The 22730-nt window shown below is 63.8% G+C and overlaps 1 protein-coding gene across 16 annotated transcripts in view; it reads right to left on the reverse strand.

Annotated features, from left to right (window-relative positions):
- Ablim2 (actin binding LIM protein family member 2) overlaps window positions 1-22730 on the reverse strand; it is a 146276-nt gene that overhangs the window by 95649 nt on the left and 27897 nt on the right. For 9 of the 16 annotated variants that reach the window (XR_009224823.1, XR_009224833.1, XR_009224829.1 and 6 more), the window contains exon 1: window positions 17221-17373. The exons of 1 other annotated variant lie outside the window; for it this stretch is intronic. Coding sequence is in view for 1 of the 15 variants with exons in the window: in XM_058572440.1 (XP_058428423.1) it covers window positions 17221-17245 (25 nt within the window). In the remaining 14 variants the exon portion in view is untranslated. Of the gene's footprint in view, window positions 1-17220; window positions 17376-22730 lie in introns of those variants that run through there. 6 more of the 16 variants (XR_009224821.1, XR_009224822.1, XR_009224832.1 and 3 more) reach the window with 4 other exon arrangements.

A 22730-nucleotide genomic window follows, 5' to 3' on the forward strand; every position in this document is an offset into this window, starting at 1 on the left:
GCCGGGGCTCTACCGCCTGTGAGACCCGGGTCAGGCATCTGACGTCCAGCACGGCAAGGTCATGACCTGGGGTTGTTTTAAACCCTCGCTTGTGGGCATCTAATATGGCGGCCACAGGACTCTGGCATGGCAGGCAAGCTGTCAGACAGGCTGGGGGCTCTGGGGAGAGGCCAAGTTGCCTCACCCCATCCCATCTGCTGACCACCCTCATTTGGGTGGGCCAGATCTACCATGTCCAGAAGCTGCCCCAGGGAGCTCCTTGGACCAAACCCTGTGCCAAGAGCTTTCTGTGATCATACTGAGAGCCAGGGCACACAGGCGGAGCCAGGCCACACATGGAAACGGTGGGACCACGGCCCGCGCCCTCTAGAATCCATCCCTTGGCTACGGCACAGCCAGGACAACCTGACAGAGCACACTCATGGGAGGGCAGGCGCCATCTCTAGGTACAACCCCGGGGTCCAAGGACAGCTCTGCAGCAGTCGTCCGAGATGGCACAGCCCGATGACGAGCCCACAGCCACCCTACCATTTGCCCTTGCTTCCAATTCTAGACCAGGCAGAGGAGCCCAGATACGCCCCTCACCAGCCACCCAGGAGCAGGCTCCTTCCGAGAGCCCCAGCCTCCAGGCCGACAGCCCCCAGACCCAGCTGAGCCTCCCTCTCCACTGCGGCTGCCCCGCCCCCACTGCAGGGGCATCCGCCAGCTTCTCAGAGCCACTGCACAGGGGGCCACGTCACGTGCCGACTGTCCCCGTGGCTCATCTCCACGTATTTCCACGACCCTCTTGTGCCCACTTTTCTGGTCTTGGTCTCCATCCCTTGAGGCTGGGTCGAGAGGCTGGGGGTGCAGGTGGAATATCTGGGGGGTCCCAGGTGTCAAGAAAGAGTGAGGGGCGAGGAGGGTGGGACAGAGAAGACAGAGCCAGGAGCCCAGTGTTACTGAGCAGGTCACCGTGCGGGGGGGCTGGACCCAGTCCTGGGGGACTGCCCAGCTCGACCGCTGAGGAGGGAGGCCAGGGCACTGGCCCCACCCTCCTATGAGGGTCACCCAAAGGCAGAGACCCTCCCCCCTCCTGGGCTGCAGGTGCCGTGGACGCTCACAGGGGCAGGGCCACTGCCACCCAGCTGCAGCTAAACCCACAGGTGGCCACGGGCCAGGGCTCTGGCGCACTCGGCCCAGACACAGGACTGGTGCTCGCGTATCTGTATGAGAAGGCCGAACACCAGCTGGGCACTCCGGGCCCGGTGGTCCCCTCCCTGCAGGGACAGTCAAGGAACCGAGGCCCAGACGAGGCGGCTCCCCAGCTCCAGCCCGCCCCGCGGCTCCCGGGGCCCACTGCCAGCAGCCACCTGTGGCCAGGACAGGCAGGACAGTGCTCCTCTGCAGAGCCTGCCCCAGAGGGAGGTTGACCACGGGCGGCCCAGGAGGGAGCCAGGTCATTCTGGGGACAGCAGGCCTTCCAAGGACAGGGATACTGGGTAGCTCAAGGTTGAGGACGCAGCTGCTTGGGGACAAGGTAAGGTGTGGCCTGGAGACGCAGGTGCAGGAAGGAGGTGAGCACCTGAAAACCAACTCAGGTGGCCCTAGGCACCCAGCACTGTGTCCACGCCCACCTGGCCTCTTAAGAGGCCAAGAAGCTACACAGCAGAACGGATGGAGCAGAGCCCAGCCAGGTCCTGTGAGCCTCCACCGCACCCTGGGGGCAGCCGGACACTCCCCGCAGGGGCACAGCCTGCCCACAGCCCCTCCTGTCCGTGAAGCTGGTGGGGGGAGCCGCGAGCTCCGTCTGCCTCCTGGGCTTGGGCCCAAGCAGCTCAGTGCCGAACAGGCGTCCCCCAAAGCCCCAGATGGCACCTCCTCCAGGCAGTACAGGGGCTCGTGGAGGTGACGTCCCAGTGAGTCACCCCTGTCCCACCTCAGCTCAACCAGAGATGGTGGGTGGGGTGATGTGGCTCTGTCCTCATCCACTAGGGACACAAAGGACAACACGCTGCCCTCCATGAGCAAGGCAGGGGTCTCAGCTGGAGCCCGGCTCAAGCCCAGGAGAGGAGAAAGGTCAGTTTCGGGTTCCTGGGGCCAGCACGGGCTGTGGGGTCAGTGGCCCAGGACACAGCCTCAGCTGTGTCCCCTCAAGGGTTGTGTCCCTGGACCCCCAGTCTCCTGTCCGTCCATCCGTCTGTCTGTCCTGTCACCCATCACTCACCCTCTGCTCACATTGCCTGGCCGGGGGTGGCAGGCAGGAAGCTAGGACCACGGCAAAGCCATCTGCCTAGCAACCAGCCCAGCCAACAAGCAGCGCTCAGTACACAATGACCTGGGTTATCGGGAGAACACAGGCTGACATCACCAGTGTCCAGGCTGTGGAAACATCTCTGCACTTGGGGGGCTATTTTAAGGGCATGATTCACAGGCTGCAACCCCGCCCACCTGTCCAGCCCATGCAGCTGGGGCCTCTGCCTGCAGGGTCGGCGGCTGTGATGCTGCCCTCTGGTGGCAGGAATAGACGCTGCGACGTGAGGGCCACTCCTCTTGGTGCAGGTTTCCCTCAGGGGTGGTGAATGGGTGTAGATGTGAGGTGTGAGTCTTGTGCCCCCATGGGGGGCTCATTCCTAGCATGACCACCGTAGGGCGCTGCAAGGTCAGCACCACAAGACCCCGCGAGGCCCTGAGTGCTTCCTCCTGGCTTCTCTCCTGTCTGTGGCTGACATCATCAGGCATCACGACCTTCCTGGGGCACAGCTGCTCTGTAAGGCAGCCTGCAAAGCGCCACCACCTCGTGCTGCTGCTGCGGCTGCGTAAACTCAGGCTCAGGGACGTGGCCTGCCAGCCACGGCAGCAGAAGGAGGACATGGGGCCATGCCAGGGGTCTCTCCACGTGGCCCCCAACAGGACGGGGCTGTTCTGTGGTCCACCCCAACTGTGATGCACGAGGAGGCCTGTGGAGATAGAAAGCTGGCGCTGGCCAAGGACAGAGCCCCGGGGTGCAGGGCCGGGTGTGGCTCAGCCAGCCAGCCTCCCCAAGACCAAGCCCCACAACTGGAAGCTGGGCAGGCCGCCCTGAAGGTGGAGGGCAGGGGGCCCTGAAGGTGGAGGGCAGGCTGGCGGCCAGAGGGTGCACACGATTGCTGGAGAAAACAGCTTTTCAAGTCACAAAGGGCCCTGAGCAAAGCTGCCAGGACATGGTGCCCCCCAGCAGGGCCACCTCCTGCCTCCCATAGCTCAGGGCCCAGGACGGACACTGGTCCCCAACCTGGCCGCGCCCAGGCTCTGGGTGCAGAAGGCAGCCAGGGACAGCGTGTGGGCATGAATTGCGGCTTGCTCCGTGTTCTGGAACCCTCCTGCCCACCAGCCCGTGCCAGGGGTGGGTCAGGGTTGCTCGGCCTCCTGCCACCCCCATGAAGCCAGGTGGTCGTCCATCTCACGGGTGGAAACCGAGGCCACCAGAAGCTGTTTCCCCCGCAGGTACAGGAGGCGCGCAGAGCACTCTCCCCTGAGCCCTGCCCGAGTTCGCCGTTCAGGGACCCAGTCACTTGATTCCTAAAATATCTTCAGTGATTCCAAATGATTCCCAGACATCAGACCTGCAGACTGCTGGCCCCCGTCAGCAAGGGCTGGCCCGGTCATGTGGCCCACAGGCCACCTCTGGGAGTCTGGCCTGGTGGGCCAGCTCCTGGGCTGTCCCATCCGCGGGCTGCCTTGGGGAAGTAGGGATGAGACATTCTGATCAGCCCGGAAACCACACCCCAGATGCAGCCTGGCCCGGGAGGGCTGAGGCTGGCCCCAGAAGGCTCTTCCGGAGACCGCGGTTGGCAAGACCTGTGAACAGCACCACGGCCTGGATCCACGCGAGAGAGCCTGCTGGGTCTTCCAGAATCGCAAACTAGACGTCCACATGCCTGGGCCATGGTGACATCTGCCCCTCCCGGGCAGCGGCCGCTGTGTCTTGAGCACACCCTCCCCAGCCAGGGCTCCAGAGGGCCGCCCCCCACAGCTCCGGTCCCCAGGAGCCCAGCCTCCTGCCTGCCCTGAAGGCTGCTCAGGGTCCGCAGGCCCAGGCTCCGGAGGCCCACTGCTCCCCGGGGAGGCCCACCCCTCCTCACCTCACTCCCTGTGGGGGCCACCACGGCCCTGCCTCTGGGACACCCTCGGGGCTTCCCCAGGCCACAGGGCTGCCTGCTCCTTGACTGCAGGTGGGGTGCACCTGGGCATGAGGTCTGCGCAGGGGGGACAGCCATCACTGCCTGTCAGCTGTGCCAGGCCTCCCAGCACCCCCAAGCCTGCACGTGCAGACTGCCCACTAACAGAGGGCCTCAGGTGTCCCACCAGGTGAGGGGTGCACATGCCACGGGTGCCCGCTCGGTGGCACATAACTCAGCCGTAAGGGCAACGTGCTGTGGCGCTATGGAGGGACACGAGGGACCTTAACATCATGACACCGAGGGAAGGCGGCACCCTGAAGAGGCTGCAAGTGGGTGACTCCAACCAGGACGCTCTGGACCCGGCAAGCCCACGGGCAGCAGGAACTCAGCGTGGCCAGGGGATGGCGGGGGGACACACTGGTGGAGAGAAGGCCTTCAGGGCAGCGGCCCCGCTCCGTGTGATACTGCAGCAGTGGACACAGGTCATTCTGCATCTGTCCAAACTCTTAGACCTAAGGCACAGTGGACCGTGGACCTTGGTTAACAACGGCCAGCCAGCACTGTATTGGAAGCCAGGACCCACCGGCCGCACCAGCGCGAGACGCTAGCAACAGGGGACCTAGGTGCAGGGGGACGTGTGGCGATTCCCACACTTTCTGTGGGCAGAGCCAACAAACGCCATCTATCTCACTTCCCTCTCAATTTAAAAAGGAGGAAGCCCGCCCAAGGCCCAGCCGCAAACACGGTTCCTGCCCCTAATTCAAGGCAGCCTGGATACCGGGTTGACGAGGCTCTCACGGTGATGACAGCACAGACTGTGTGACAGTCAGCACCCGGGGGCTGTGACACTCAGGTCCCAGGATAACAACACCCCGGCCCTGGGCAGCCTCCACGGGGGAAAAGCACGGCTGCTTCTTACGCCAGGAGGGGAGGGCTCTCGCTCCCACCGCCACAGGGGCCATGGCAGGGCGCCCTGCTTGGCCCCCAGCGGGACACCTGCTCCACAGGAGCCACAGGCCCAATCAGACGCCAGAAAGCTGATACAACTCTGCAAACCTCAGTCTCCCCACCTGAGGACGGGCCTGGCCTAGGAGGTGTGTGCCACCCACCGAGGCAGGCAGTGCCCTCTGCGGGCTGCCAGGTGCCCAGGGGCAGCAGCTGGGTGGAGCTCTCTCCAGGGCACAGAGGCTGGGTGGGGAAGGGCCGGAGGTCCGGACACTCTGTTAATGGCCAGAGAGCGCACACTGGACCCCTGCAGGGCACCCGGCTCTGCCACGGCAGCTCATCTCTGCCAACAAGCGGCCCACCCGGGTTCACTTGCCACTGGCCCCGGTGGCCCTTGGCCCACGGTTCCCCAGGCCACGCCTCTGCTGAGGACTGGCTTTGTGGGGCAGCGTCCCAGCTGTGCCTCACACTGGGGTCCACCTTCCGGAGGGGCAGGCAGGGAGCCAGGAGGGATGGGACCGAGAGGGCGGTGCTGTGTTGACCCTGGGTGCTGCTGGCTGGGGGCGGCAGGTGCTCGTTCCAGATCCTTGCCGTGACCTGGCTGGGAGGTGACGCTGACCTCGGGGCCCGTTAGCACTTCACTCAGCCGCGCACAGTCCTGGAGCCGAGCAGGACCAGCCCAGCCCAGACCCCGGCCTCTGCCAGCCGAGGTCCCCTGCCACCGTGTGGGTGTGGAGGCCGCTCTCAGCCCCGTCCAACTGGGGGAGCCTCCAGGCGCCAGCTGAAGGCACGCGGGTTCCTGGTTCCTGCACTCTGACCTCTCCAGCCCCCAATGTCCTCTGGCCCCAGGCTGTGCCTTCCCACCTTGTGCAGGACACCCTCAGCTGCCCCTGTGCTTTCCAGTCGTCAGACCTGGAGGCCGGCGGTGACGCCTCCGCAGCGCACGCGGGGTGCTGGCCCTTCCCCTTCACGAGACCCCAGGCCCTGCCTCCCCCGTGGGCAGCCCATCCTCATGGTGCTGAGCCCCCGGCAACCTGCGCCGGGAACAGCGGCTCGTCCTGGAAGGCTCGGGAGGGCAGCCCCCCACAGGCCGCAGTGACAAGGGTCCAGGTGAGCAGGGCTGCTCCTTCCCCGCTTCCCCCACACACACCTGAGGCTCGTTCAGAGCTCTAAGCTGCCCCAGGCCCCAGGGAGACCCCTGTGGGTGGGACAGCGCTGGCCCTGCTCACTGTCGGGGTCCATGCCTTGTCCCCAGGTACGGTCTGTCACCTCCCACAGAGCCCCAGCGCAGGTGTGTCTGATGCCCCCACGGCTCGGCCACCCTGGTCTGCAGCACAGAAGATAGGCTGGCCACCACGCAGGGTGGGGGGACAGGAGGGGGCACCCAGGCTGGCCACCACACAGGGTGGGTGGACAGGAGGGGGCACCCAGGGTAATGGGGACAGGAGAGGGGCACCCAGGCTGGGGCACAAGGCAGGGCTAGGCCCTTCTCCCCCAGGGACTCCTCTCTCACTGAGTGGACGGCGGAGCCCTCTCCATCCCGAGTCCTGGGGTCTCAACTTCGTTTCTGCCTGGCGTCCACGCAGCTCTGCCACCCCTCCTCCAAGGGCCACTGTGGTCTGAGCCCAGCAGGCCTTGGGCCCCCAGGTTCTTCCTCCCTGCTCTTCTTCTGGGGGGTGAGACAAGCCACTGTGGGTGAGACGGGTCCTGTGTGCTCTTTTCAGGGACGTGGGACAGCCCGGCAGAGGTGGCCTCCGAGTGACCCAGTGGCCATGAGTTGTGTGAACGGCTGGTTGGCAGTTCCGACTTGCCCAGCTGAGGTGACCTGATGAGCTCCCCAGGACCCGGCTTGCACACGTCCACTCCTGAGGCAGTTCACCCAGGGCTGTGGGGTGCCCAGCGACGGCCTCCTTCCACATCTTTCTCTCTAACCTTGTCAACCAGCAGGCCACGGGCAGTGCCGCAGCCAAGGACCCTGTGTGCAGGCCGGAGGGCTCCAAGAGGAGGTGACGCGGTAGAGGCCTGGGGAGGACGGGCACCAGGGGCAGCAGCAGCAGGCTTTGAGGGCTTGTCTGGGTGCCACCCTGGCCACCTGGCGGCTGCTGCCCACAGCCTGTCTGCCTCCCTGGCCCTGGAGGGCCCCTGGCATGGCCAGGTTGAGAGTCTGAGCTGGGGAGGGGTTGGGGAGGCCTGAGCTGACCTGGCCCCTCCCAGTGCTCAGCCAGTCCTGGGGGGACATCCAGGGCACAGGGCAGTGAGGAGCCGCCCCTGCTGGGCACCATCGCTGCCCTCCAGCCATCTCCTCAGCGTGGAGTGAAAGGCCCAGAGGTGCCTGCACCTGAGCCTCACCCTCAGGTGCCCCCCAGGTGCCCCCCAGGGCTCGGAGCCCCTCGCCCCCACAGCGCTGTGTGAGTGGAGTCTGGTGGCAGACTGGGCCACGCCTCGCCTATGGCCCTCCGTGTCACTTGTTAGGAAACCATGCCAGGTCACCCGCGCCCGCTCCTGACCTACTTAGGGCTGGCGGCTAATTATAACCCGAGCCCAGGGAGCTGCTCCAGCGCTGGCCCCGTTCTTGCCAGGCCGTCAGCCTGGGCGCCGCCGGCTCTGGGCCCCATTCAGCCCTCCACTCGGAAAGACGCACTGTCCCCACTCCTGCCGGGCTCCCGCGCGCCCAGGCTGGGTGCAGGCGATGAGGTCCACGTCCCCAAGCCGTTCCACTCACGGCTCGGAGGTGGGACAGATGTGACACACCACAGGCGGAAGCTCAGGCATCAGTGATGCCTGAGGCCCAGGCCCAGGCCCAGGTGGGCACCCCACACGCCCGACAGGCGACCCTTCCAGCTCCCTGTGGGCTGCTCCCCAGCACCTGGGAGGCCAGACCTCGTCCCAGTTCCCGGAGCAGACTCCAGTTCCTCCCACAGACCTCTGACCTGGCCAGTGGGCTCCTGAGGACGGTGGTCTGCTCAGCTCTGCCCCCAGGTCCTAAGAATGGACAAACGGCCTGAGCTCCGGTGCTTGCAGATGGAGCTGAGGGAAAGTGCCTCCCTCCCAGATGGCTGCTCCCACTCGCCCTCCGGGGCCCCTGCCAGCCCCAGGCCCGCTCGGAGGGCTCTGCCCTGCCCTGGTCCTCAGTGCCCTGCCGGGGGCTGGCCTGGCCAGCAGCAGGGGTGCCGGGTGAATGCACCACCCCTCCACACTCACCGTCCCCTGGACGTCCTTGAGGTCTGCCTCCCTGAAGGCGGGGGCTGCCGTCCTCCCAGCTCACCCGGCCACCCGGCGCCCAGCCCCGTCCTGGCAACACAGGTGCCCAGCACAGAGGATGTCCCCGCCCCCACCTGCTGAGCAGCAGCTGGGCAGCTGGGTCACCCGGGTCACCCACTCCATCTCGCCCCGTGCACCCTGCAAGGCCCTTCCCTGCTCTCCCACAGGGCTCTGTAGGGGACCGTGGGAGTCCCCACAACACAGCCTTGGCCCTTCTTCCAGAAAGTGGTGGGCCCCAGACCTAAAGAGTATGACAGGAATGACACCAGGTGGCCTCCGCAAGGTCACAACACGCCACAGACTCTGCCTGGCTTTCTTAAGATGCTCAGCAGCCATGTTGTGAGGAACCCAAACCAGCCCTAGGCGGTGACCACACACAGAGGCCAGGAGCTGCTCTGGGCGGAAAGCCACTGAGCCACCAGCTGCTGTCACCCACCAGGCGTGACAAAGGTGCCTCCAGAGGGCCCCATTCCTCAGGCACCCCTCAGAGACACTGCGGAAGTCACACACGCCACCATGCCCCTTCTGAGCGTCTGGCCCTCGGAGCCCGTGGGTGTCACGGGTGCTTCATGCCATTGAGGTTTGCTATGGAGCCACAGAGAGCCAGGAAGCCACCTGACCTCAGAGCACTGCTCTGCAAGGCTCTGCCGCCCCTGGGTGACGCCCAGAGCACGCCACCCTCTCCGCCAGGCTGGCTGCTCCCCGCCCTGCCCCTACCCAATCAAGTGTTCTACCACAATCGGTGGCTCCCCGGGGCCTTGGGGACTCTGCAAGGGGTCTGTAAGTGCCCCGTACTTACAGAGAGTGTGTAGATGACCCTTACAGAGGGACTATTGACCCCTGAGCTCGGCAGAGCCCATGGTGTCCCACCGTGGGCCTGTGCTCCAGGCACGGGAAGAGCCCCCGCTCGGCCCCGGAACATCTCCTCAGCGTGTGCATGAGCGGGTGCCACCGGCAGGGTGAGCTCACTCTGGAAGGTCTGGGCCCTAAACCCGAGGCTACCTACGGCAGCATCCCTGTGCTCGAGGCAAAGCCCACAACAAACACATTGCTGAGACCCGTCCACCGGGAAGTCCAGGTCCCCAGGACAGCGGCTCCCCGCTCCCAGCACGTCCTTATCCCTCCAACACTCCCCGTGTAGACCAGGCAGGGTGGGGTCAGGGAGACACTCCCTGTGTAGACCAGCCAGGGGTGAGGTTAGGGGTGACACTCCCCGTGTAGACCAGGCAGGGTGGGGTCAGGGAGACACACCCCGTGTAGACCAGGCAGGGGTGAGGTTAGGGGAGACACTCCCCTCCCCGTGTAGACCAGGCAGGGTGGGCTGGGGCCACACTCCCCTCCCACTCCGCCAGCCTGCCCAGAGCTCTCCGAGAAGAGAATCACTACCCTGCACAGCCGGGCTCAGAGAGGCGCTCCATCTGGGCCAAGGGAAGACAGCGCCCAGAGGCAGTGAGCCTCCCTGACACCTTCGCAGCCACCTGGGAGATAGGGAGTCTTAGGTCCAGTTGGCCAAGCTCAGAGAGGTGAACCAACCAGTCTAAAGCCACACAGCCAGGAGGGCAGAGCCAGGATTCCACTGCAGGCCTCTCTCCTTCCAGCCACCCAGTTGGGTCTAACGCAGCAGGGTCACCTGATTTCCACTCTCTGGTCTTCATATGCAGTCCCGTCCCCTCCGCTCCACTCAGGTAGGACTCTGACCCTGCCCAGGCTGCACACGACCCTCAGTGCCCCCATGCCCAGTGACAGGTGCTCCCGTGCCCATGGGTGGGTCATGCCCTCTGCCTGTGCAACCGCAAGCTGGTCCTGCTGGCCGCGAGCCCAGGGTGTCCTGCCCGTTCCCACGTGGGCATCTCTGCTAAGCCCCTGCAGTTCCTGCTGGCCCCGTGGCTCGACGTGGGAGGAGGTGGACTGAAGGCCGGCTGACCGCACCCGGACTCAAGGCGGAGCTCAAGGTGGGTCGGAGGGATGAAGCCCTCAATCCCCCCAGCTTCCTGCAGAAGCCCCACAGCAAGCGGGGGGCAGGGTGACCTTTCACGAGGCCTGGGTGTGGTCTAGGGCCAGGGCAATGGGGAGGCCAGCCCTGCCAGTCTCAGTCCTGCCATCTGTCCAGGAAGGTCCCAGCTGACCCGACCTCTGGTGACATGAGGATCTGAGAGAGGGGCACCAGGCCACAAGCTCACCACACAGTCACCAGGCTCCAGGTGGCCTTGTGCCCAGCCCCACAGCTGCTGGGGAGTCAGTGCGCAGCTGCAGAGGAGCCAAGGGTGGGCAGCAGCAGCCTCGGGAGCTCGTCCCAGCTTCAGGGAGGCTCTGCCTTGCTGGACAGCCCAGGGCAGGCCCCTTGCCCTCTCAGTGCCCAACCTGAATTGGCCTCTTAAGTCTCACAGGTCAGGAAAGTTCTCCATCTGCCCAGCTGGGGAGTGTCCCCTTGAGTCCCATCGAGACCATAGCAGGGACAGTCGGGATGATGGAGTCCCCAGGACAACTCTGGGAGGATGGCAGAGTAACCAGGGTGGTGGCCTTGGGCACAAGCACCTACGCTGCACCCTCTCCCTGGGGTCCTGCCTTGCCTGGAACTTTCTGTGGCTCCCCATGGCTGACAGAGCACAGCTCTGCCCTGACCGAGTGGCCAAGCCCACCTGCCTGGTTTCCTAGCCCATCTGTCCCCACTCTGTGATCCACACGCCCCAGAGCTACCCTCCGCAGCCCCAGTGCCAGACCTGGCTACCACCGTCCCTGCCCACCCCCTGTGAAAACCCCCCATCCTGCTGGCCCTGACCACGCCTCCTCTGTCCTGACGGTGCCTTTTAGCACCACTCACCCATCCCGGGAACTGGGCTCACGAGGACCCTCTGCAAACTGAGCACCCTGCGTGGCCACAGTGACCCCTAGGGAACTGGACCTGGCAGCGCACAGATGGGAAAACGGAGTGGGGGGATTGCCCGGGCTCCCTGGGTAGCTCTCCCCGACTGTGACCTTGAACGTGGAGAGTGGCCTCTGGCTGAAGTGGTTCTCTGGGGCTCGCGGCAGCTTCCACGAGTGGTGCTGGGGACAAATGACCTGACCCACTTGGACAATGCAGGGGACACCCAGAAGCATGCTGCTCTCAGACGGGTCTCTGTCGGATGCAAGTCCTTCCCTGAGTTCAGGGCTGGGCGGAGCCTGCGGGACCCAGGCCTGGACTGCAGCGTGGACACTCAGGGTGGCGCAGAGAGCACCGTCCAATGACTTGGTATGACTGTCCTGGTGCACATGGAAGCCACACCGCATCCAAGTCCTGGTGGCCCGGGCTGCTCAGGATCTCTTTTCCTTGTTTTTCATTCTTTTTTTATCTTGGGGAGGGGTCTGGCTATGTCGCCAGGCTGGCCTCAGTCTCCTGGGCTCAGTGGTCCTCCCTCCGCCTCCCGAGTGCTGGGACTGCACACCTGTGCCACCGGCTTCCGAGGGCTCGATGGCTGCACCCCTTCCCAGCATGCCCTCCCTGAGGCCGCCCACGGGCCTGTCACTTGCTGAAACTCCTGAGCCCCGGAGGCTGAGAGTCAGAGCAGGGCATCGGCTGAGTGAGGGGCTCCCTCTGGCCCTGGGGGCACCGCGAGGTGGGCAGAGGCACCTAACTGGGACAGTCGGAGCCTGTGTCCCCCAGGCAGGAGCTCACTGGGACAGTGGCTCTTGGCTTCAGGTGGAGGAACAGACCAGGACCCAGTGCTGGGGGTCCCGGGCAGCCCCAGAGCCTGCGAGCGGTGTCCCCTGGGGAGGGCAGGGGAAGGAAGATGGCTGACTGGCCATCTGCTGCTGTCCTGAGAGGACCTGAGCAGGACCAAGGAGGCCACGTGGGGCCCCCAAAACTCCTATTGGGGCCCTGACTCCGGACCTCAGAATGTGGCTGCGTCCAGAGACAGGCCCCCAAGGCATGCTCAGGCCCAGGGTCAGGGGGAGGCCCTGACCAACAGCACCGGTGTCCTCTAAAGGGGAAACTGCGTTCCTCTGCTGAAACGACACCGCTCCTTAGGGACACGACACTTATTATGTTGATCAAAAACCGTTAAGGCTCAAGGAGACGAAAACGTAAGCCACCTCCCGGCCTGCTCAATACACGCTGCTTACACACCCCACACCGTCCCTCGGTGCCCAGAGTACACACAGTGACAATGGTGACAGCGGATTTTGAAAGGGGAAATGGGGACACAGAGGACGTAGCAAGATCACGCGAAGACTGGCGAGAAGGTGGCAGCACCCGTGTGGAGGGCCAGCCCTGGTCGCCTCAGCCTTGGAGGAATGGCCTTGCCACGCCAGGGTCTTGGACGTGGGCCTCCAGGATGGGTGACAAGGACTGGGGTCTGTCATTTATGTCGGCTCATCTGTGGGACTCAGGCCTGCTCCATTCGAGGAGGAAAGGGGTGGGGGCTGGGCCCTGCCCACTTCCTGCTCCCCAGGGTCCTCCATATGCAAAGTGCTGCCAAGAGCCACCAGGCCTGGACGTTTTGAGACTGGAGGTGCCCACAAGGTCACCTGGCTGGCCATGGGGCGTGGCTTCCTTCAGAGGCAGAAGCTGGGAGGAAAGCCGCACAGAGCCCTGGACACCACCGCCCGCCACGGCTCCAGCCCCAGCAGCTGTTGGTCCCTCCCCCACAGCCACCCAGGTCCCTGCAGGATGGCATTTCACTGCCGGAAGAGCACGTCCTTCAGGACCGAGGGGCATCTGGTCTTCTGGTGGCATCCAGGACACACACAGGAAGTCACCAGTAGCCAGAGGGGGCGGCCCCACCCGGGCCAGGCAGTGAGTCAGTGACCAGGCTCCCAGCCCCGCGGATGTCCCTCATGTCCCCCCATCTGGCCTCCTCTAGGTCTCCGTGTCCAGCAGATGCCCATAAATGTCCAGGTCTAATGGGCATCAGGAAGCGCGTCTGGGATGGCAGAGCCTGCAGGGGCCTGGGGCGGGCAACCAGCTCGAAAGCACCTCAGCTTCCAGTCCCTGCGCTGGGTCCAGGTCATGCCCAGCACTGGGCACTCTGCCACATCCTGGGCACAGAGCTGCAAACAGGTGACGGACACCGCGAGGAACTGGCCAAGGCCTGCCACGGCCCCAACCCAGCTCGCAGCTCCCTGGGAGAGGCAGATCCCGGCTTCGAATCCAGCCTGAGGGCCACAGAGCGTCCACAGGAGCCCCACCCCCCAGAGGACACTTCTGCCCGAGTCTGCGAGAGCTGCCAGAGCTCGGCCTGGACCGCGGCTCGAATCGGGGCCATCCCTTCCCCACAGCCCCGGAGGCTGAGGCTGAACTCAGGCTGGCTCCTGCTGGCAGGGCACCTTCTCGCTGCGTCCCCAGGTACAAAGACCTCTGGGCATGACGCCCACTGAGAGGACGTCTGAGGACGTGCCTGGCCAGGGCTCCACCAGCACGTGGTGCCCATGACCCGACGGCCGGCTCCTGGGCCTCGCAGGCCTTCGGCTGGTCCTATCTGGTCCCCTAGACCTGCCCCCACAGGGACAGGTGCAGGTTCCCCTCGGCCAAGGCAGGTCAGCCAGTGGGCAGGCCCTGGGGCGAGGCTGAGCTCCTCAGACCCAAGGACGGCTTTGCCACCAGGACTGGCCGCAGGCCATGGCTGCTGGTGGCAAAGTAGCCCTGTGAACCAGTGGCTGTAGGTGTGGAGAGAGCCAGCCAGCACCAGCACAGAAGGCTCAGGGTGCCTGCAGGACACCCCAGTTCCAAGTGCCCCCTGCCTGTGTGGGCACAGGATGGGCACATCAGCTCCAGCCCTGTCACCAACTGCACTGAAGACTTAGACCCCTCATGTGGCCCACGAGAGACCCCAGGCTCAGAGAGGTTCAGCACTTAGCAAGACAGCACAGCCTGCACCTGGCGGGGGGCCTGGAAGCCGTCCCTACAGGAACTGGCCGCCCGGCTCCCCCACCACCCACCTTAGCCTCCTGGATCTCCTTGCATTCTCCTGACCCACTGGCCAAGGCGGGCTGGCGCTGGGAAAGCATCTCCTGAGCATCTCGTTAAAACCAGGCATCGGAGCCGTTGGCTGGGAGCCGGGGTAAGCTGAGCCGAGCGGGAGGGTCGTGGGCTGTGGCCTGCCGGTCAGTTAACACGCAGGGCACACAGCAGGCCTTCCGGTGGGACCCTGGGCTTCCGGGCTGTCTGACTCATGCCAGGGGCCCAGCTCACAGACTGTCCATGCTGCTCACATGGACAGCAGGACTGGCCATGTCCCGCTCACAGCCTGCCTGCACGGCCAGGTCCACTCAACCTGGAAAGGCCCAGGTTGGAGGGGAAGCCTGGGTGGAGCTGGCCCCAACCACTACCTGTCTCTGGGGACAGTGCCACTGGATTCAATGACAAAGTAACCTCTTTTTGATTCCACAGGAATGTCCCTCACTGTCAGAAGCCACACGGGACACGAAAGCTAACCAACGAAAAGCCCCCGCGCTGCCCTTGTCCTCTAAGAGCCCCCGTGTGTGGCCCTTCCACCCCGGGAGTCCGCACACCTCCAGGACACGGCTCGGCGAGGAACAGCAGGCCTCTCTCCCAGGGCCGCCTCTGCCTGGCCCCAGTCTTCCAGGCCTCCGAGGGGCTGCCCGGGGGCCGGAGCACCCTGCACGCACGTCCCACACGGCCCCGGGGGTGGCCACACCACACACTTCCCCTGGAAAATGGAGGACTCACGGGCTGGAGGTGTTCAGAGTTGTGTGTCGATCCCCATAATCAAGTTTGGAAACTCTTCGTCACCCTGGGAAGAAATCCTGTATCTGCCCCATTTCCCCTTTCCCAGGTCCTGGCAGTGACTGGTCCCTCTTTGGATTTGCCTGTGCTGGTCATGACACTCAAATGGAATGGCCCCATATGTGGTTTTGCTTTCACTCCATCATGTTTTCGGGTTATTCTGGATTATAGCAGATGTCAGAATTAATCTCCTTTTCACGGCTGAGTAATATTCCACCACACGTTTTGCTCATCCATCTGTCAAGTTAGGTACTCTGGAGGTGTTTCCAACTTGGGGCTCCTAGGATAATCCTGCTGTGAACATTCATGTGCACACTTTGGTATGGACATAAGTTTTCATTTCTCTGGGGTATACACTAGGAGTCGAATTGCTGGGCCATGTGGTCCCTGCTCGTTGAACACTTTGAGGAACCACTGACTGCTCTCCCCAGCAGCTGTTCCCACCAGGGTCCTCCGCATCCTCCCGGGCTCTGGTGCACCTGGCCTTCTGTTCCCGGCCCCCTGGCTGATGCAAATGGATCCCTTCTTCTTCGCACTCCTGAGGGCTGAGGGTGAGCCGAGCTGCCCTTGCCCGAGTGGCCTCGGAGGAGGTCCCTGCAGGTGTGGCCTGTGCAGCCAGCCATCTTCCACGCCCACGGCCTGCAAACCCGGCCCCTCCTGTGGCCGCAGGCTGCCCTAGAGACGTCCCTGAGCCCAGGTGACTGAGATGGTTTTACATGGTTTTTCTTTTGTGGCTTGTGTTCTTGGTGTCACTTCAACAGACCGCCGCGTGAGGTGACAGGAGGACCGGTCGCTGTGTTGTCCCCAGAGTGGAAGTCCCAGCTCTCCAACAGCTCTGCGGAGATGACCTCCACCCTAGGCCCTACTGCCCCTGCCGCAGCAGAGCTCGGAGCTGCCGGTGGCCGTGCTGTCCGGGTCTTCCTGAGGCGGTGCCAGGGCGGGGCTGGACCACCAGGGCCCAGCACGGGCAGGAGCCGGGGCAGGAAGCTCAGCCCAGGGACCTCCGGGTGGTGGCCGTCCTCAGAAGTCACTTCTTTTCTTGGCCGGGGGACACCAGCCCCCGACGTGGAAACCCCCCCGGGACACGACGTGGCCGCACACTCTCAGCTCCAGGAGGCCCCCAGCATGTTCGGGACCATGGGGCCAGGCGCCGCCCGCCCAGCGCAGGACCTCGGGGGCAGGGGTGAGGACCCCTCCCTCGGCCAGGGCTGGCCGCAGGGCCCTATCATCCATTTTCCAGGAGCTGACAGGGGAGACGCCCTGGTCCCTGCCACCGCCCCTGCCACGGCAGACCCCGCAGCCCGAGGGAAGGACACCAGCGAGGGCCACCGATGACGTGCCGGGTGGGCACCACGCCTGTGCCCACGAGGCTGGGGGTGTCGTGGGCGAGGCCAGAAGCCTGCAGAGGTGGACTCTGGTGGCACTGCCCCCCACTCAGGGCCCTGCCGCTCGTGGGACTCGGCTGGGCACTGGCTGCTGCTGCTTCCTGGGCCCAGGCTCCCTCCCCTCCTCTTCTCTCTCCTGCCCCCTGCTCTGACTCCCCAGGCCCCTTGCCTCCTGTCCCTCCGTCACCGTCACCAACTGGCCCCTTGTACCCTGACCTCCACGTCAGCACCAGGGAGCCGCTGTTTCCCAGAGCCAGGCTTCCTAGCTCCCAGGGCCGGGCACCCACAGGACGTCCAGCAGCACCAACCCTCCCACCGGACGCCCCAGGGCCCCCAGCTGTGACCACCAGCCCTCCAGACCCTGCTGCTGTCCCCTGGAGCAATGGGAGCCCTGGCCGAGAACCACTGCCTGGAATCGGGAGGCGGCCATGAGGGCGGGCACAGGGTGTGGCCAGGGCTGGCTGGGCAGAGCCCGGGGCCGTCAAGGCCCAGCTGCCTACGAGCTGACCAGGCCGCTCCCTCCAGAGCTCGGCACCTCCTCCTGCACTCGGCCACTCTCCTCCCTCAGGGCCCTGTCTGTGACACAAAGCCCTGAGGCCACTGCAGGTGCCCTAGGTGCAGCCTCCCAGGACGCCCCAGAGAGCCCCATTAGGCCTCCCCCCAGACCTCCCAGCTGACCATGGGTCTCACGGCCTCACTCCACCAGAAATGGAACCTCTCCCGGCCACGTGGGCCGAGCTCAGGCTGCCCGGGGCCTTACCTGTCCCTCCTCCGGGCATCCCCATGGAGTGTGGCCTCCTCCCAAGGGGCCAGACCTCTCCCTCTGAGGCCGGAGCCGGCACTGTGGAGGCTGTGGGAGGCAGCTGGGCGAGCAAAGCGCCTCTGTGGCCAGCAGTCTCCCAACGACATGCCAGAGGGTCACGTGGCTGGCACCCACGCCCAAGGCGGGCAGGCCAAACCCTTCCCAGAACACCAAAATAGCCTCCGCACACGGCCTCTGCGGACATGCACCTGTCTCCCAGGCATCCGGGAAAGGGGCTCTGGAAAGGCCCCGGGGGCGGGGGGGGGACCAGCTACTGACCCCAGTGCTGAGTAGCGGGGTAAGCACACAGGAGCCCCGGCCCCGAACAGCACACAGAAGGGGCTCTCCAGTCACCCACATCTCTTCTCCCAGCACGGCCAAGACTGAGGCGTCCCCAGGGTCGGAGGCTCCGGGGAAGAGCCTTCCACTTGTCCTGCTCCTGGTGGCCCCAGTCCCCACTCCATCTCCCTGCGTGTCTGTGGACGTAGGGCTGACCCCAGCATCACGACATTGGGACTAGAAGACCTGAGGCCACTGGCCTCCCCTGACCCTGGAGCACAGGACGCCCACTCCTGAGGGGAGACTCCGTGTCTGAAGACCCCCAGAGGACGGGGTGCAGGAGAGGGTGCAAGGCCTCCCTCCTGTCCCCCCGGCGGCCCCAGGCCCCAGGCCTTGGGGTCACTCCCCACCCCCTTGGGTTCCCTGAGCCAATGGAGCCTGGCCACCCCAAGAACCCACACTGAAAAGGCAGGTCCTGAGGGGCCAGGGCCTCGGTGGCAGAACACACCTGCCTTCTGGGACTCAGCCGCAAGGTGTGTGTGAGCCGAGTGGCAGGGCCGGTGGCAGGCCATGCAGACACCCGAGGCCCCACAGCTCTGTCGGGACTCCCGGCCAGGAAGCCTGGTGCTGCACCCAGGGACACTGTCTCAAGGGCGTCTCTGCAAAGTCAGGGAAAGGGGTGAGAGAGGCTGGCCCTGGGGCCCCACCCTGCCCTCCAGGCCCTGGGGGGGCAGGTCCAGCTGCAGCACCTCCTGCGGGTGCTGAGCACATCTGAGCCTTTACAGATTGACACCTGTCATTTAAGATGCGCCTGCGGCCCTGAGGTGACACCATGAGCATCCCCACAGGACAGCCAGCAGATGGCCAAGCCTGGCAGGAGCAGCCTGCTGGCCGCCCAGGGTCTGAGGACAGCCCAGCCCAGCCCAGAGGAGCCAGGAGTGCTTGGCGGGGGCAGGAAGGCTTTCCAGGGGAGGCGCCATCAGAGCCCAGCCGTGAGGAAGGAGCAGGAATCAGCCAGAGAAACAGGGGGTGGGGGGAGAGGGAAGGGGGCTCGGGCCGAGAGGCAGTTCCTGGGCTGCGGTGAGGTGGGGGTCTGCACCCCTCCCCCTGAAAACTGGTGCGGCAGGGGCCGGCAGAGGGCCGCCCAGGGACTGGCCATCGCCCATGAGTGGCAGGGAACAGCACGCGTGGAAGGGCATGCAGCGGAGGATGCCCAGAACATGCCAGAGAGCAGGGTCCCAGCTCTGCCCCACCTCCACGACAGACCGTCTGCCCACAGGGATCTGCCTTTGGACTGAAGTGGCCTCTGCAGGGACACTGATTTTGCTTTTCTTTTCACAAAGTGTCAGGAGGTTGCAAAGGTCCCTGTTCTGTGGGCTCTCTTCACACCGCAGTTTCCTTCCCCGTGAAGAAGCTTTTGAACCTGAGGCCGCCCGTTTACTGATCCTTGTCATTATTTCCTGAGCTATAGGGCAGAGGGTTGCTATCCATGACATGTAAAGAACTAGAACCTTCCACCAGGAAACCAGGTCACCCAGAGAGTCAATGACAAGTGGATTAAACAGACGTCTCTCAAAACAAGTAAGAGAAGGCCAACAAATATGTGAAAAAACATTTAGCCACCAACCAAGGAAACGCAGGTCGGAACCGTGCCGAGCATTCGCCTCCGTCCAGCTGGGGTGACCACCGTCAAGAATGCGAATGACAAGGAACACAGGGGTCGGGGAAGGACTAGACGACACCCGGTGGCCGGGCTGCGCAACCACTCTGGAATGAGCAAGGCCAGGGGTGGCACTGCGTGTGGCCTGGCTTGGCACCTATCCTGAAGGTCACCCCTCTACAGCGATGGGTGCACACCCACGTCTATGACAGCACAATTCACAACTACTGAACCAGCCCAGGTGGAAGAATGGATGAAGAAGATTCTACACACACACACACACACACACACACACAGACACAGATACACACACACACACAGACACACAGACACAGACACACACAGACACACTCACACAGAGACACACACAGACACACAGAGACACACACACACACACAGACACACACACAGACACAACACACTCACATACACTCACACAGATACACACAGACACACACACACACAGGCACACAGGCACACACAAGGGAGTTCCCCTCAGCCATAAAAAAGGACGGAATGGTGGCATTTTTGGGGAGTGGATGGACAGGAGAACGCGCTGAGTGAGATAAGCCAGATTCACAGGGTCGGAAGTCTCATGGGGGCCAGGAAGAGAGAAAAATCGGGAACAAGGGACCTGGTGAACACAGAAGGGACAGCGGTGGGGAAGAGGAAGAGGGTCAGGCAGGGGAGGAGGGAGGGCAAGGACAGGTAGGGGTCCCATGGACCAATCACGGTGTGCCTGTGCGGATCTGCCACGGTGAGACCCTCTATTCTGTGCAGTCACTAGGTACCAATAAAGCAAGGTCACCAGGAGGGGCCCTTGCACACAGGGAGGATGGCCCCGCCCTGGCTGCATTTCCCAGCACCGCCCTGCTCTGCTCTCCCTCGGGGACACCCACAGGTCCACATGGCTCATCATGGACACAGAGACCATAACTCCACTTTCCAGTGAGAGCAAGCAGGAATGTCTAAACAGAAGGCCCGGGGTGGGGGGCGGGGGCCTGACCTGAGTGCAGTGGCCCCAGGGCAGGGGGACCCACTTTCCTGACCGGCTTCCCGCGGGCCAGAACCCCGAGCTCGCTGAGCCAGGGACTGAGCCGAGGGCCGGTGGTGGTTTGCAGGTTCCTTTCCCTCAATTCCCCTGCATCTCCCTTCCTTCCTGGGCTTAGCTGCAGCAGGCTCCAGGCCTGAGGGATAGGGAGAGGGAGGCAGAGGCGGCCTGCAGGTCACCTCCCTCTGGAGCTTGGGGCCTGGGGGATTCAGGTGGTCCATGCCTGAAAAGGAGGAGTGGGCCTCTGAGGCAAAGCAGTGGTGGCAGAAAAGAGAGGGAGGGAGGGAGGGAGGGAGGGGAGACCCGGAGGGAGGGAGAGCCTCGGGCTTCGAGGTGACTCCTGGCTGGTCGTGGAGCTAAGGTGTCCACACCAGGCCCCTGCACACGGTGCTGCAGGGCCAGCATTCCTCTGGGGGACAGATGGCAGCTCCCAGCCAGGGCAAGAGGCATGGTGTGGCATGGACCCAAGAGCATCCCAGTATGGTTGGGGCAGAGCACCACAAGGGCCACCTGCCCCTGGCCCCACCCAGGAACTCTGTGTGACCCTGGCAGGGCACTGGGGAAGGGAGAGGGCCCCAGGAGTTGGACAGTTACTGCCCACTACAGCCACCTTCCCCCCAGGGACCAGCTGCTCCAAAGGATTTCCCTGGAGGAAACTCCTGCCTGCCCCTCCTGTTTTCAGCCATGTGATTGGGCAGGACAGGCCCCACCTCTAGCTCTGCTGAGCCCTGATTGGCTTAAGATAAAGCGAAATCTGCATATCCCATCTGTGGGCCTGGCTCCCTGGCCCACCCTCCTCAGGATGGGGTGAGGCTAGGAGGAGGGTCCTTCTGCACCACATGTGCACCTTCTGGGCTGATGCTCAGGCAGAGTCAAAGACAGGCAGAGCTACCATTCTGAAAAGTCATAACCTGGGGGTAGGGGGACAGGGACAGGCACTTTGAGCAGGTTCTCTGTCACTAGGTGGTGGTTTCCAAACTGCTCAGACATCGGCACACTGTAGGTAGTGGCCCTGCAGGCACAGGTGCCCACGCCTGTGTGTGGCAGGGACTGAGTTTGAGGCTTCCTGCATCCACACCCTTCCTAGGGTCTTGGAGAGAGTGTATTTCCTGCCCCATGACTCTCTACTTCTCTCTGTGCTGGCTTTGGCCAAGGGCACATAGGTGGATGTGAGCATGTGGCAATTCCAACTCTAGGCCTGAAAGAAGCCTCACGGCTCATGTTAACCCCATGGAGCGCTAGGGCGCTGGCCACCTCTGGGAGCTGCGTGCCTCTGCCTGCTCCACAGTGCAGGGCTCCCTGGGGCTACCGTGACAGATGACCACAAACTGAGTGGCTTTAAATAACAGAAGTGTCTTCTCTGAAGTTCTGGAGGCCAGGAGTTCAAGATCAGCATCCCTGGGCTGAAGTCAAAGTGTACAGGGCAGAGTTCTCTCTGGAGGTCTCGGAAGTGTCCCCAGCCAGCTGCTGGTGGCTGCTGCATTTCCTGTTTCTGAGGTCATGGCTGCTTTTCTGTGTGTCTGTCTCTAACCTCCTTCTGCCTCTCCCTCGTGATGGCAATTGTGACAGCATTTGGAGCTCACTGGATAATCCAGGAGCGGGCTGAGCAGCCTTAGAGTGATCCCGTCTGCAAGCTCCCTTGGCAGGCTGCAGACACTGGACCATGTATCGCGGAGGAGGGGGCTTTGCAGCCTCCCCTGCGCGGCGATGTTCACCCGACATCCTATGAACGGTTCCGCCCAGAAGCGCTTTCCCTCATTATTCGTGACGAGCTCTACTATTTTCTATTCAGTTCACCCTCTTATATAACAGGTTCTGCTGTGACCCACTAAACTGGTTCTGTGCCCACAAACAGACCGCCACCCAACAGAACAGAAACTTCCATCCAGCCTGCAGACTCTGCCTGGTGGGGTGGCAGGCAGGTGGACGCCACAGGATTTCAAGAAAAGCCAGATGACCTCTGAATGCACACCAGGGCGGGGTCCTGTACCCCAGCCCACCCCGCTCTTCAACTTGCTCTTGGCCACTCTGCCCAGGCCACCACATGCCCCTGGAATACACAGTGGACGACTAGGGACTGGCTGGGCCTAGATGTCCCTCTGTGGGAGAGGGAAACTGCTGGGTGCTCCTATCTGTCTCAACCAGTGGCGCAGGGAGGGGTCTGTTCAGAAAGGGAGCCTGGGTCCTGTGGGGCTTCCCTGGGGCTGCGGTGGCTCCACTGGCCCAGCTCCTGGCTCCAGGCGCCCCCTCCTCCAGTGTCCTTGCTCATTCTAGCTCTTCCTCCTCGAGGGCCCAGAGCTGTGACTCCACCCCTGGCCGTAACTTGGGTGGCACGATGACAGGTAGAGCATCTATTGTCCCCAAGCTGAGGCTAGAGGTGCTCCAGCATCCTGATTTCTGAAAGTGTGGGATTTCCAGCAGAAAAGCTCCTGACTTGGGATTATCTGCGTGTGCACAGGGACAATAGGGGACCTGGCA

This window comes from Marmota monax, unplaced genomic scaffold (genome assembly GCF_021218885.2).
Source record: "Marmota monax isolate L192 unplaced genomic scaffold, Marmota_monax_Labrador192_F-V1.1 WCK01_AAM20220418_F8-fsc00009, whole genome shotgun sequence".
In the NCBI taxonomy this organism is placed as follows: Eukaryota; Metazoa; Chordata; class Mammalia; order Rodentia; family Sciuridae; genus Marmota; species Marmota monax.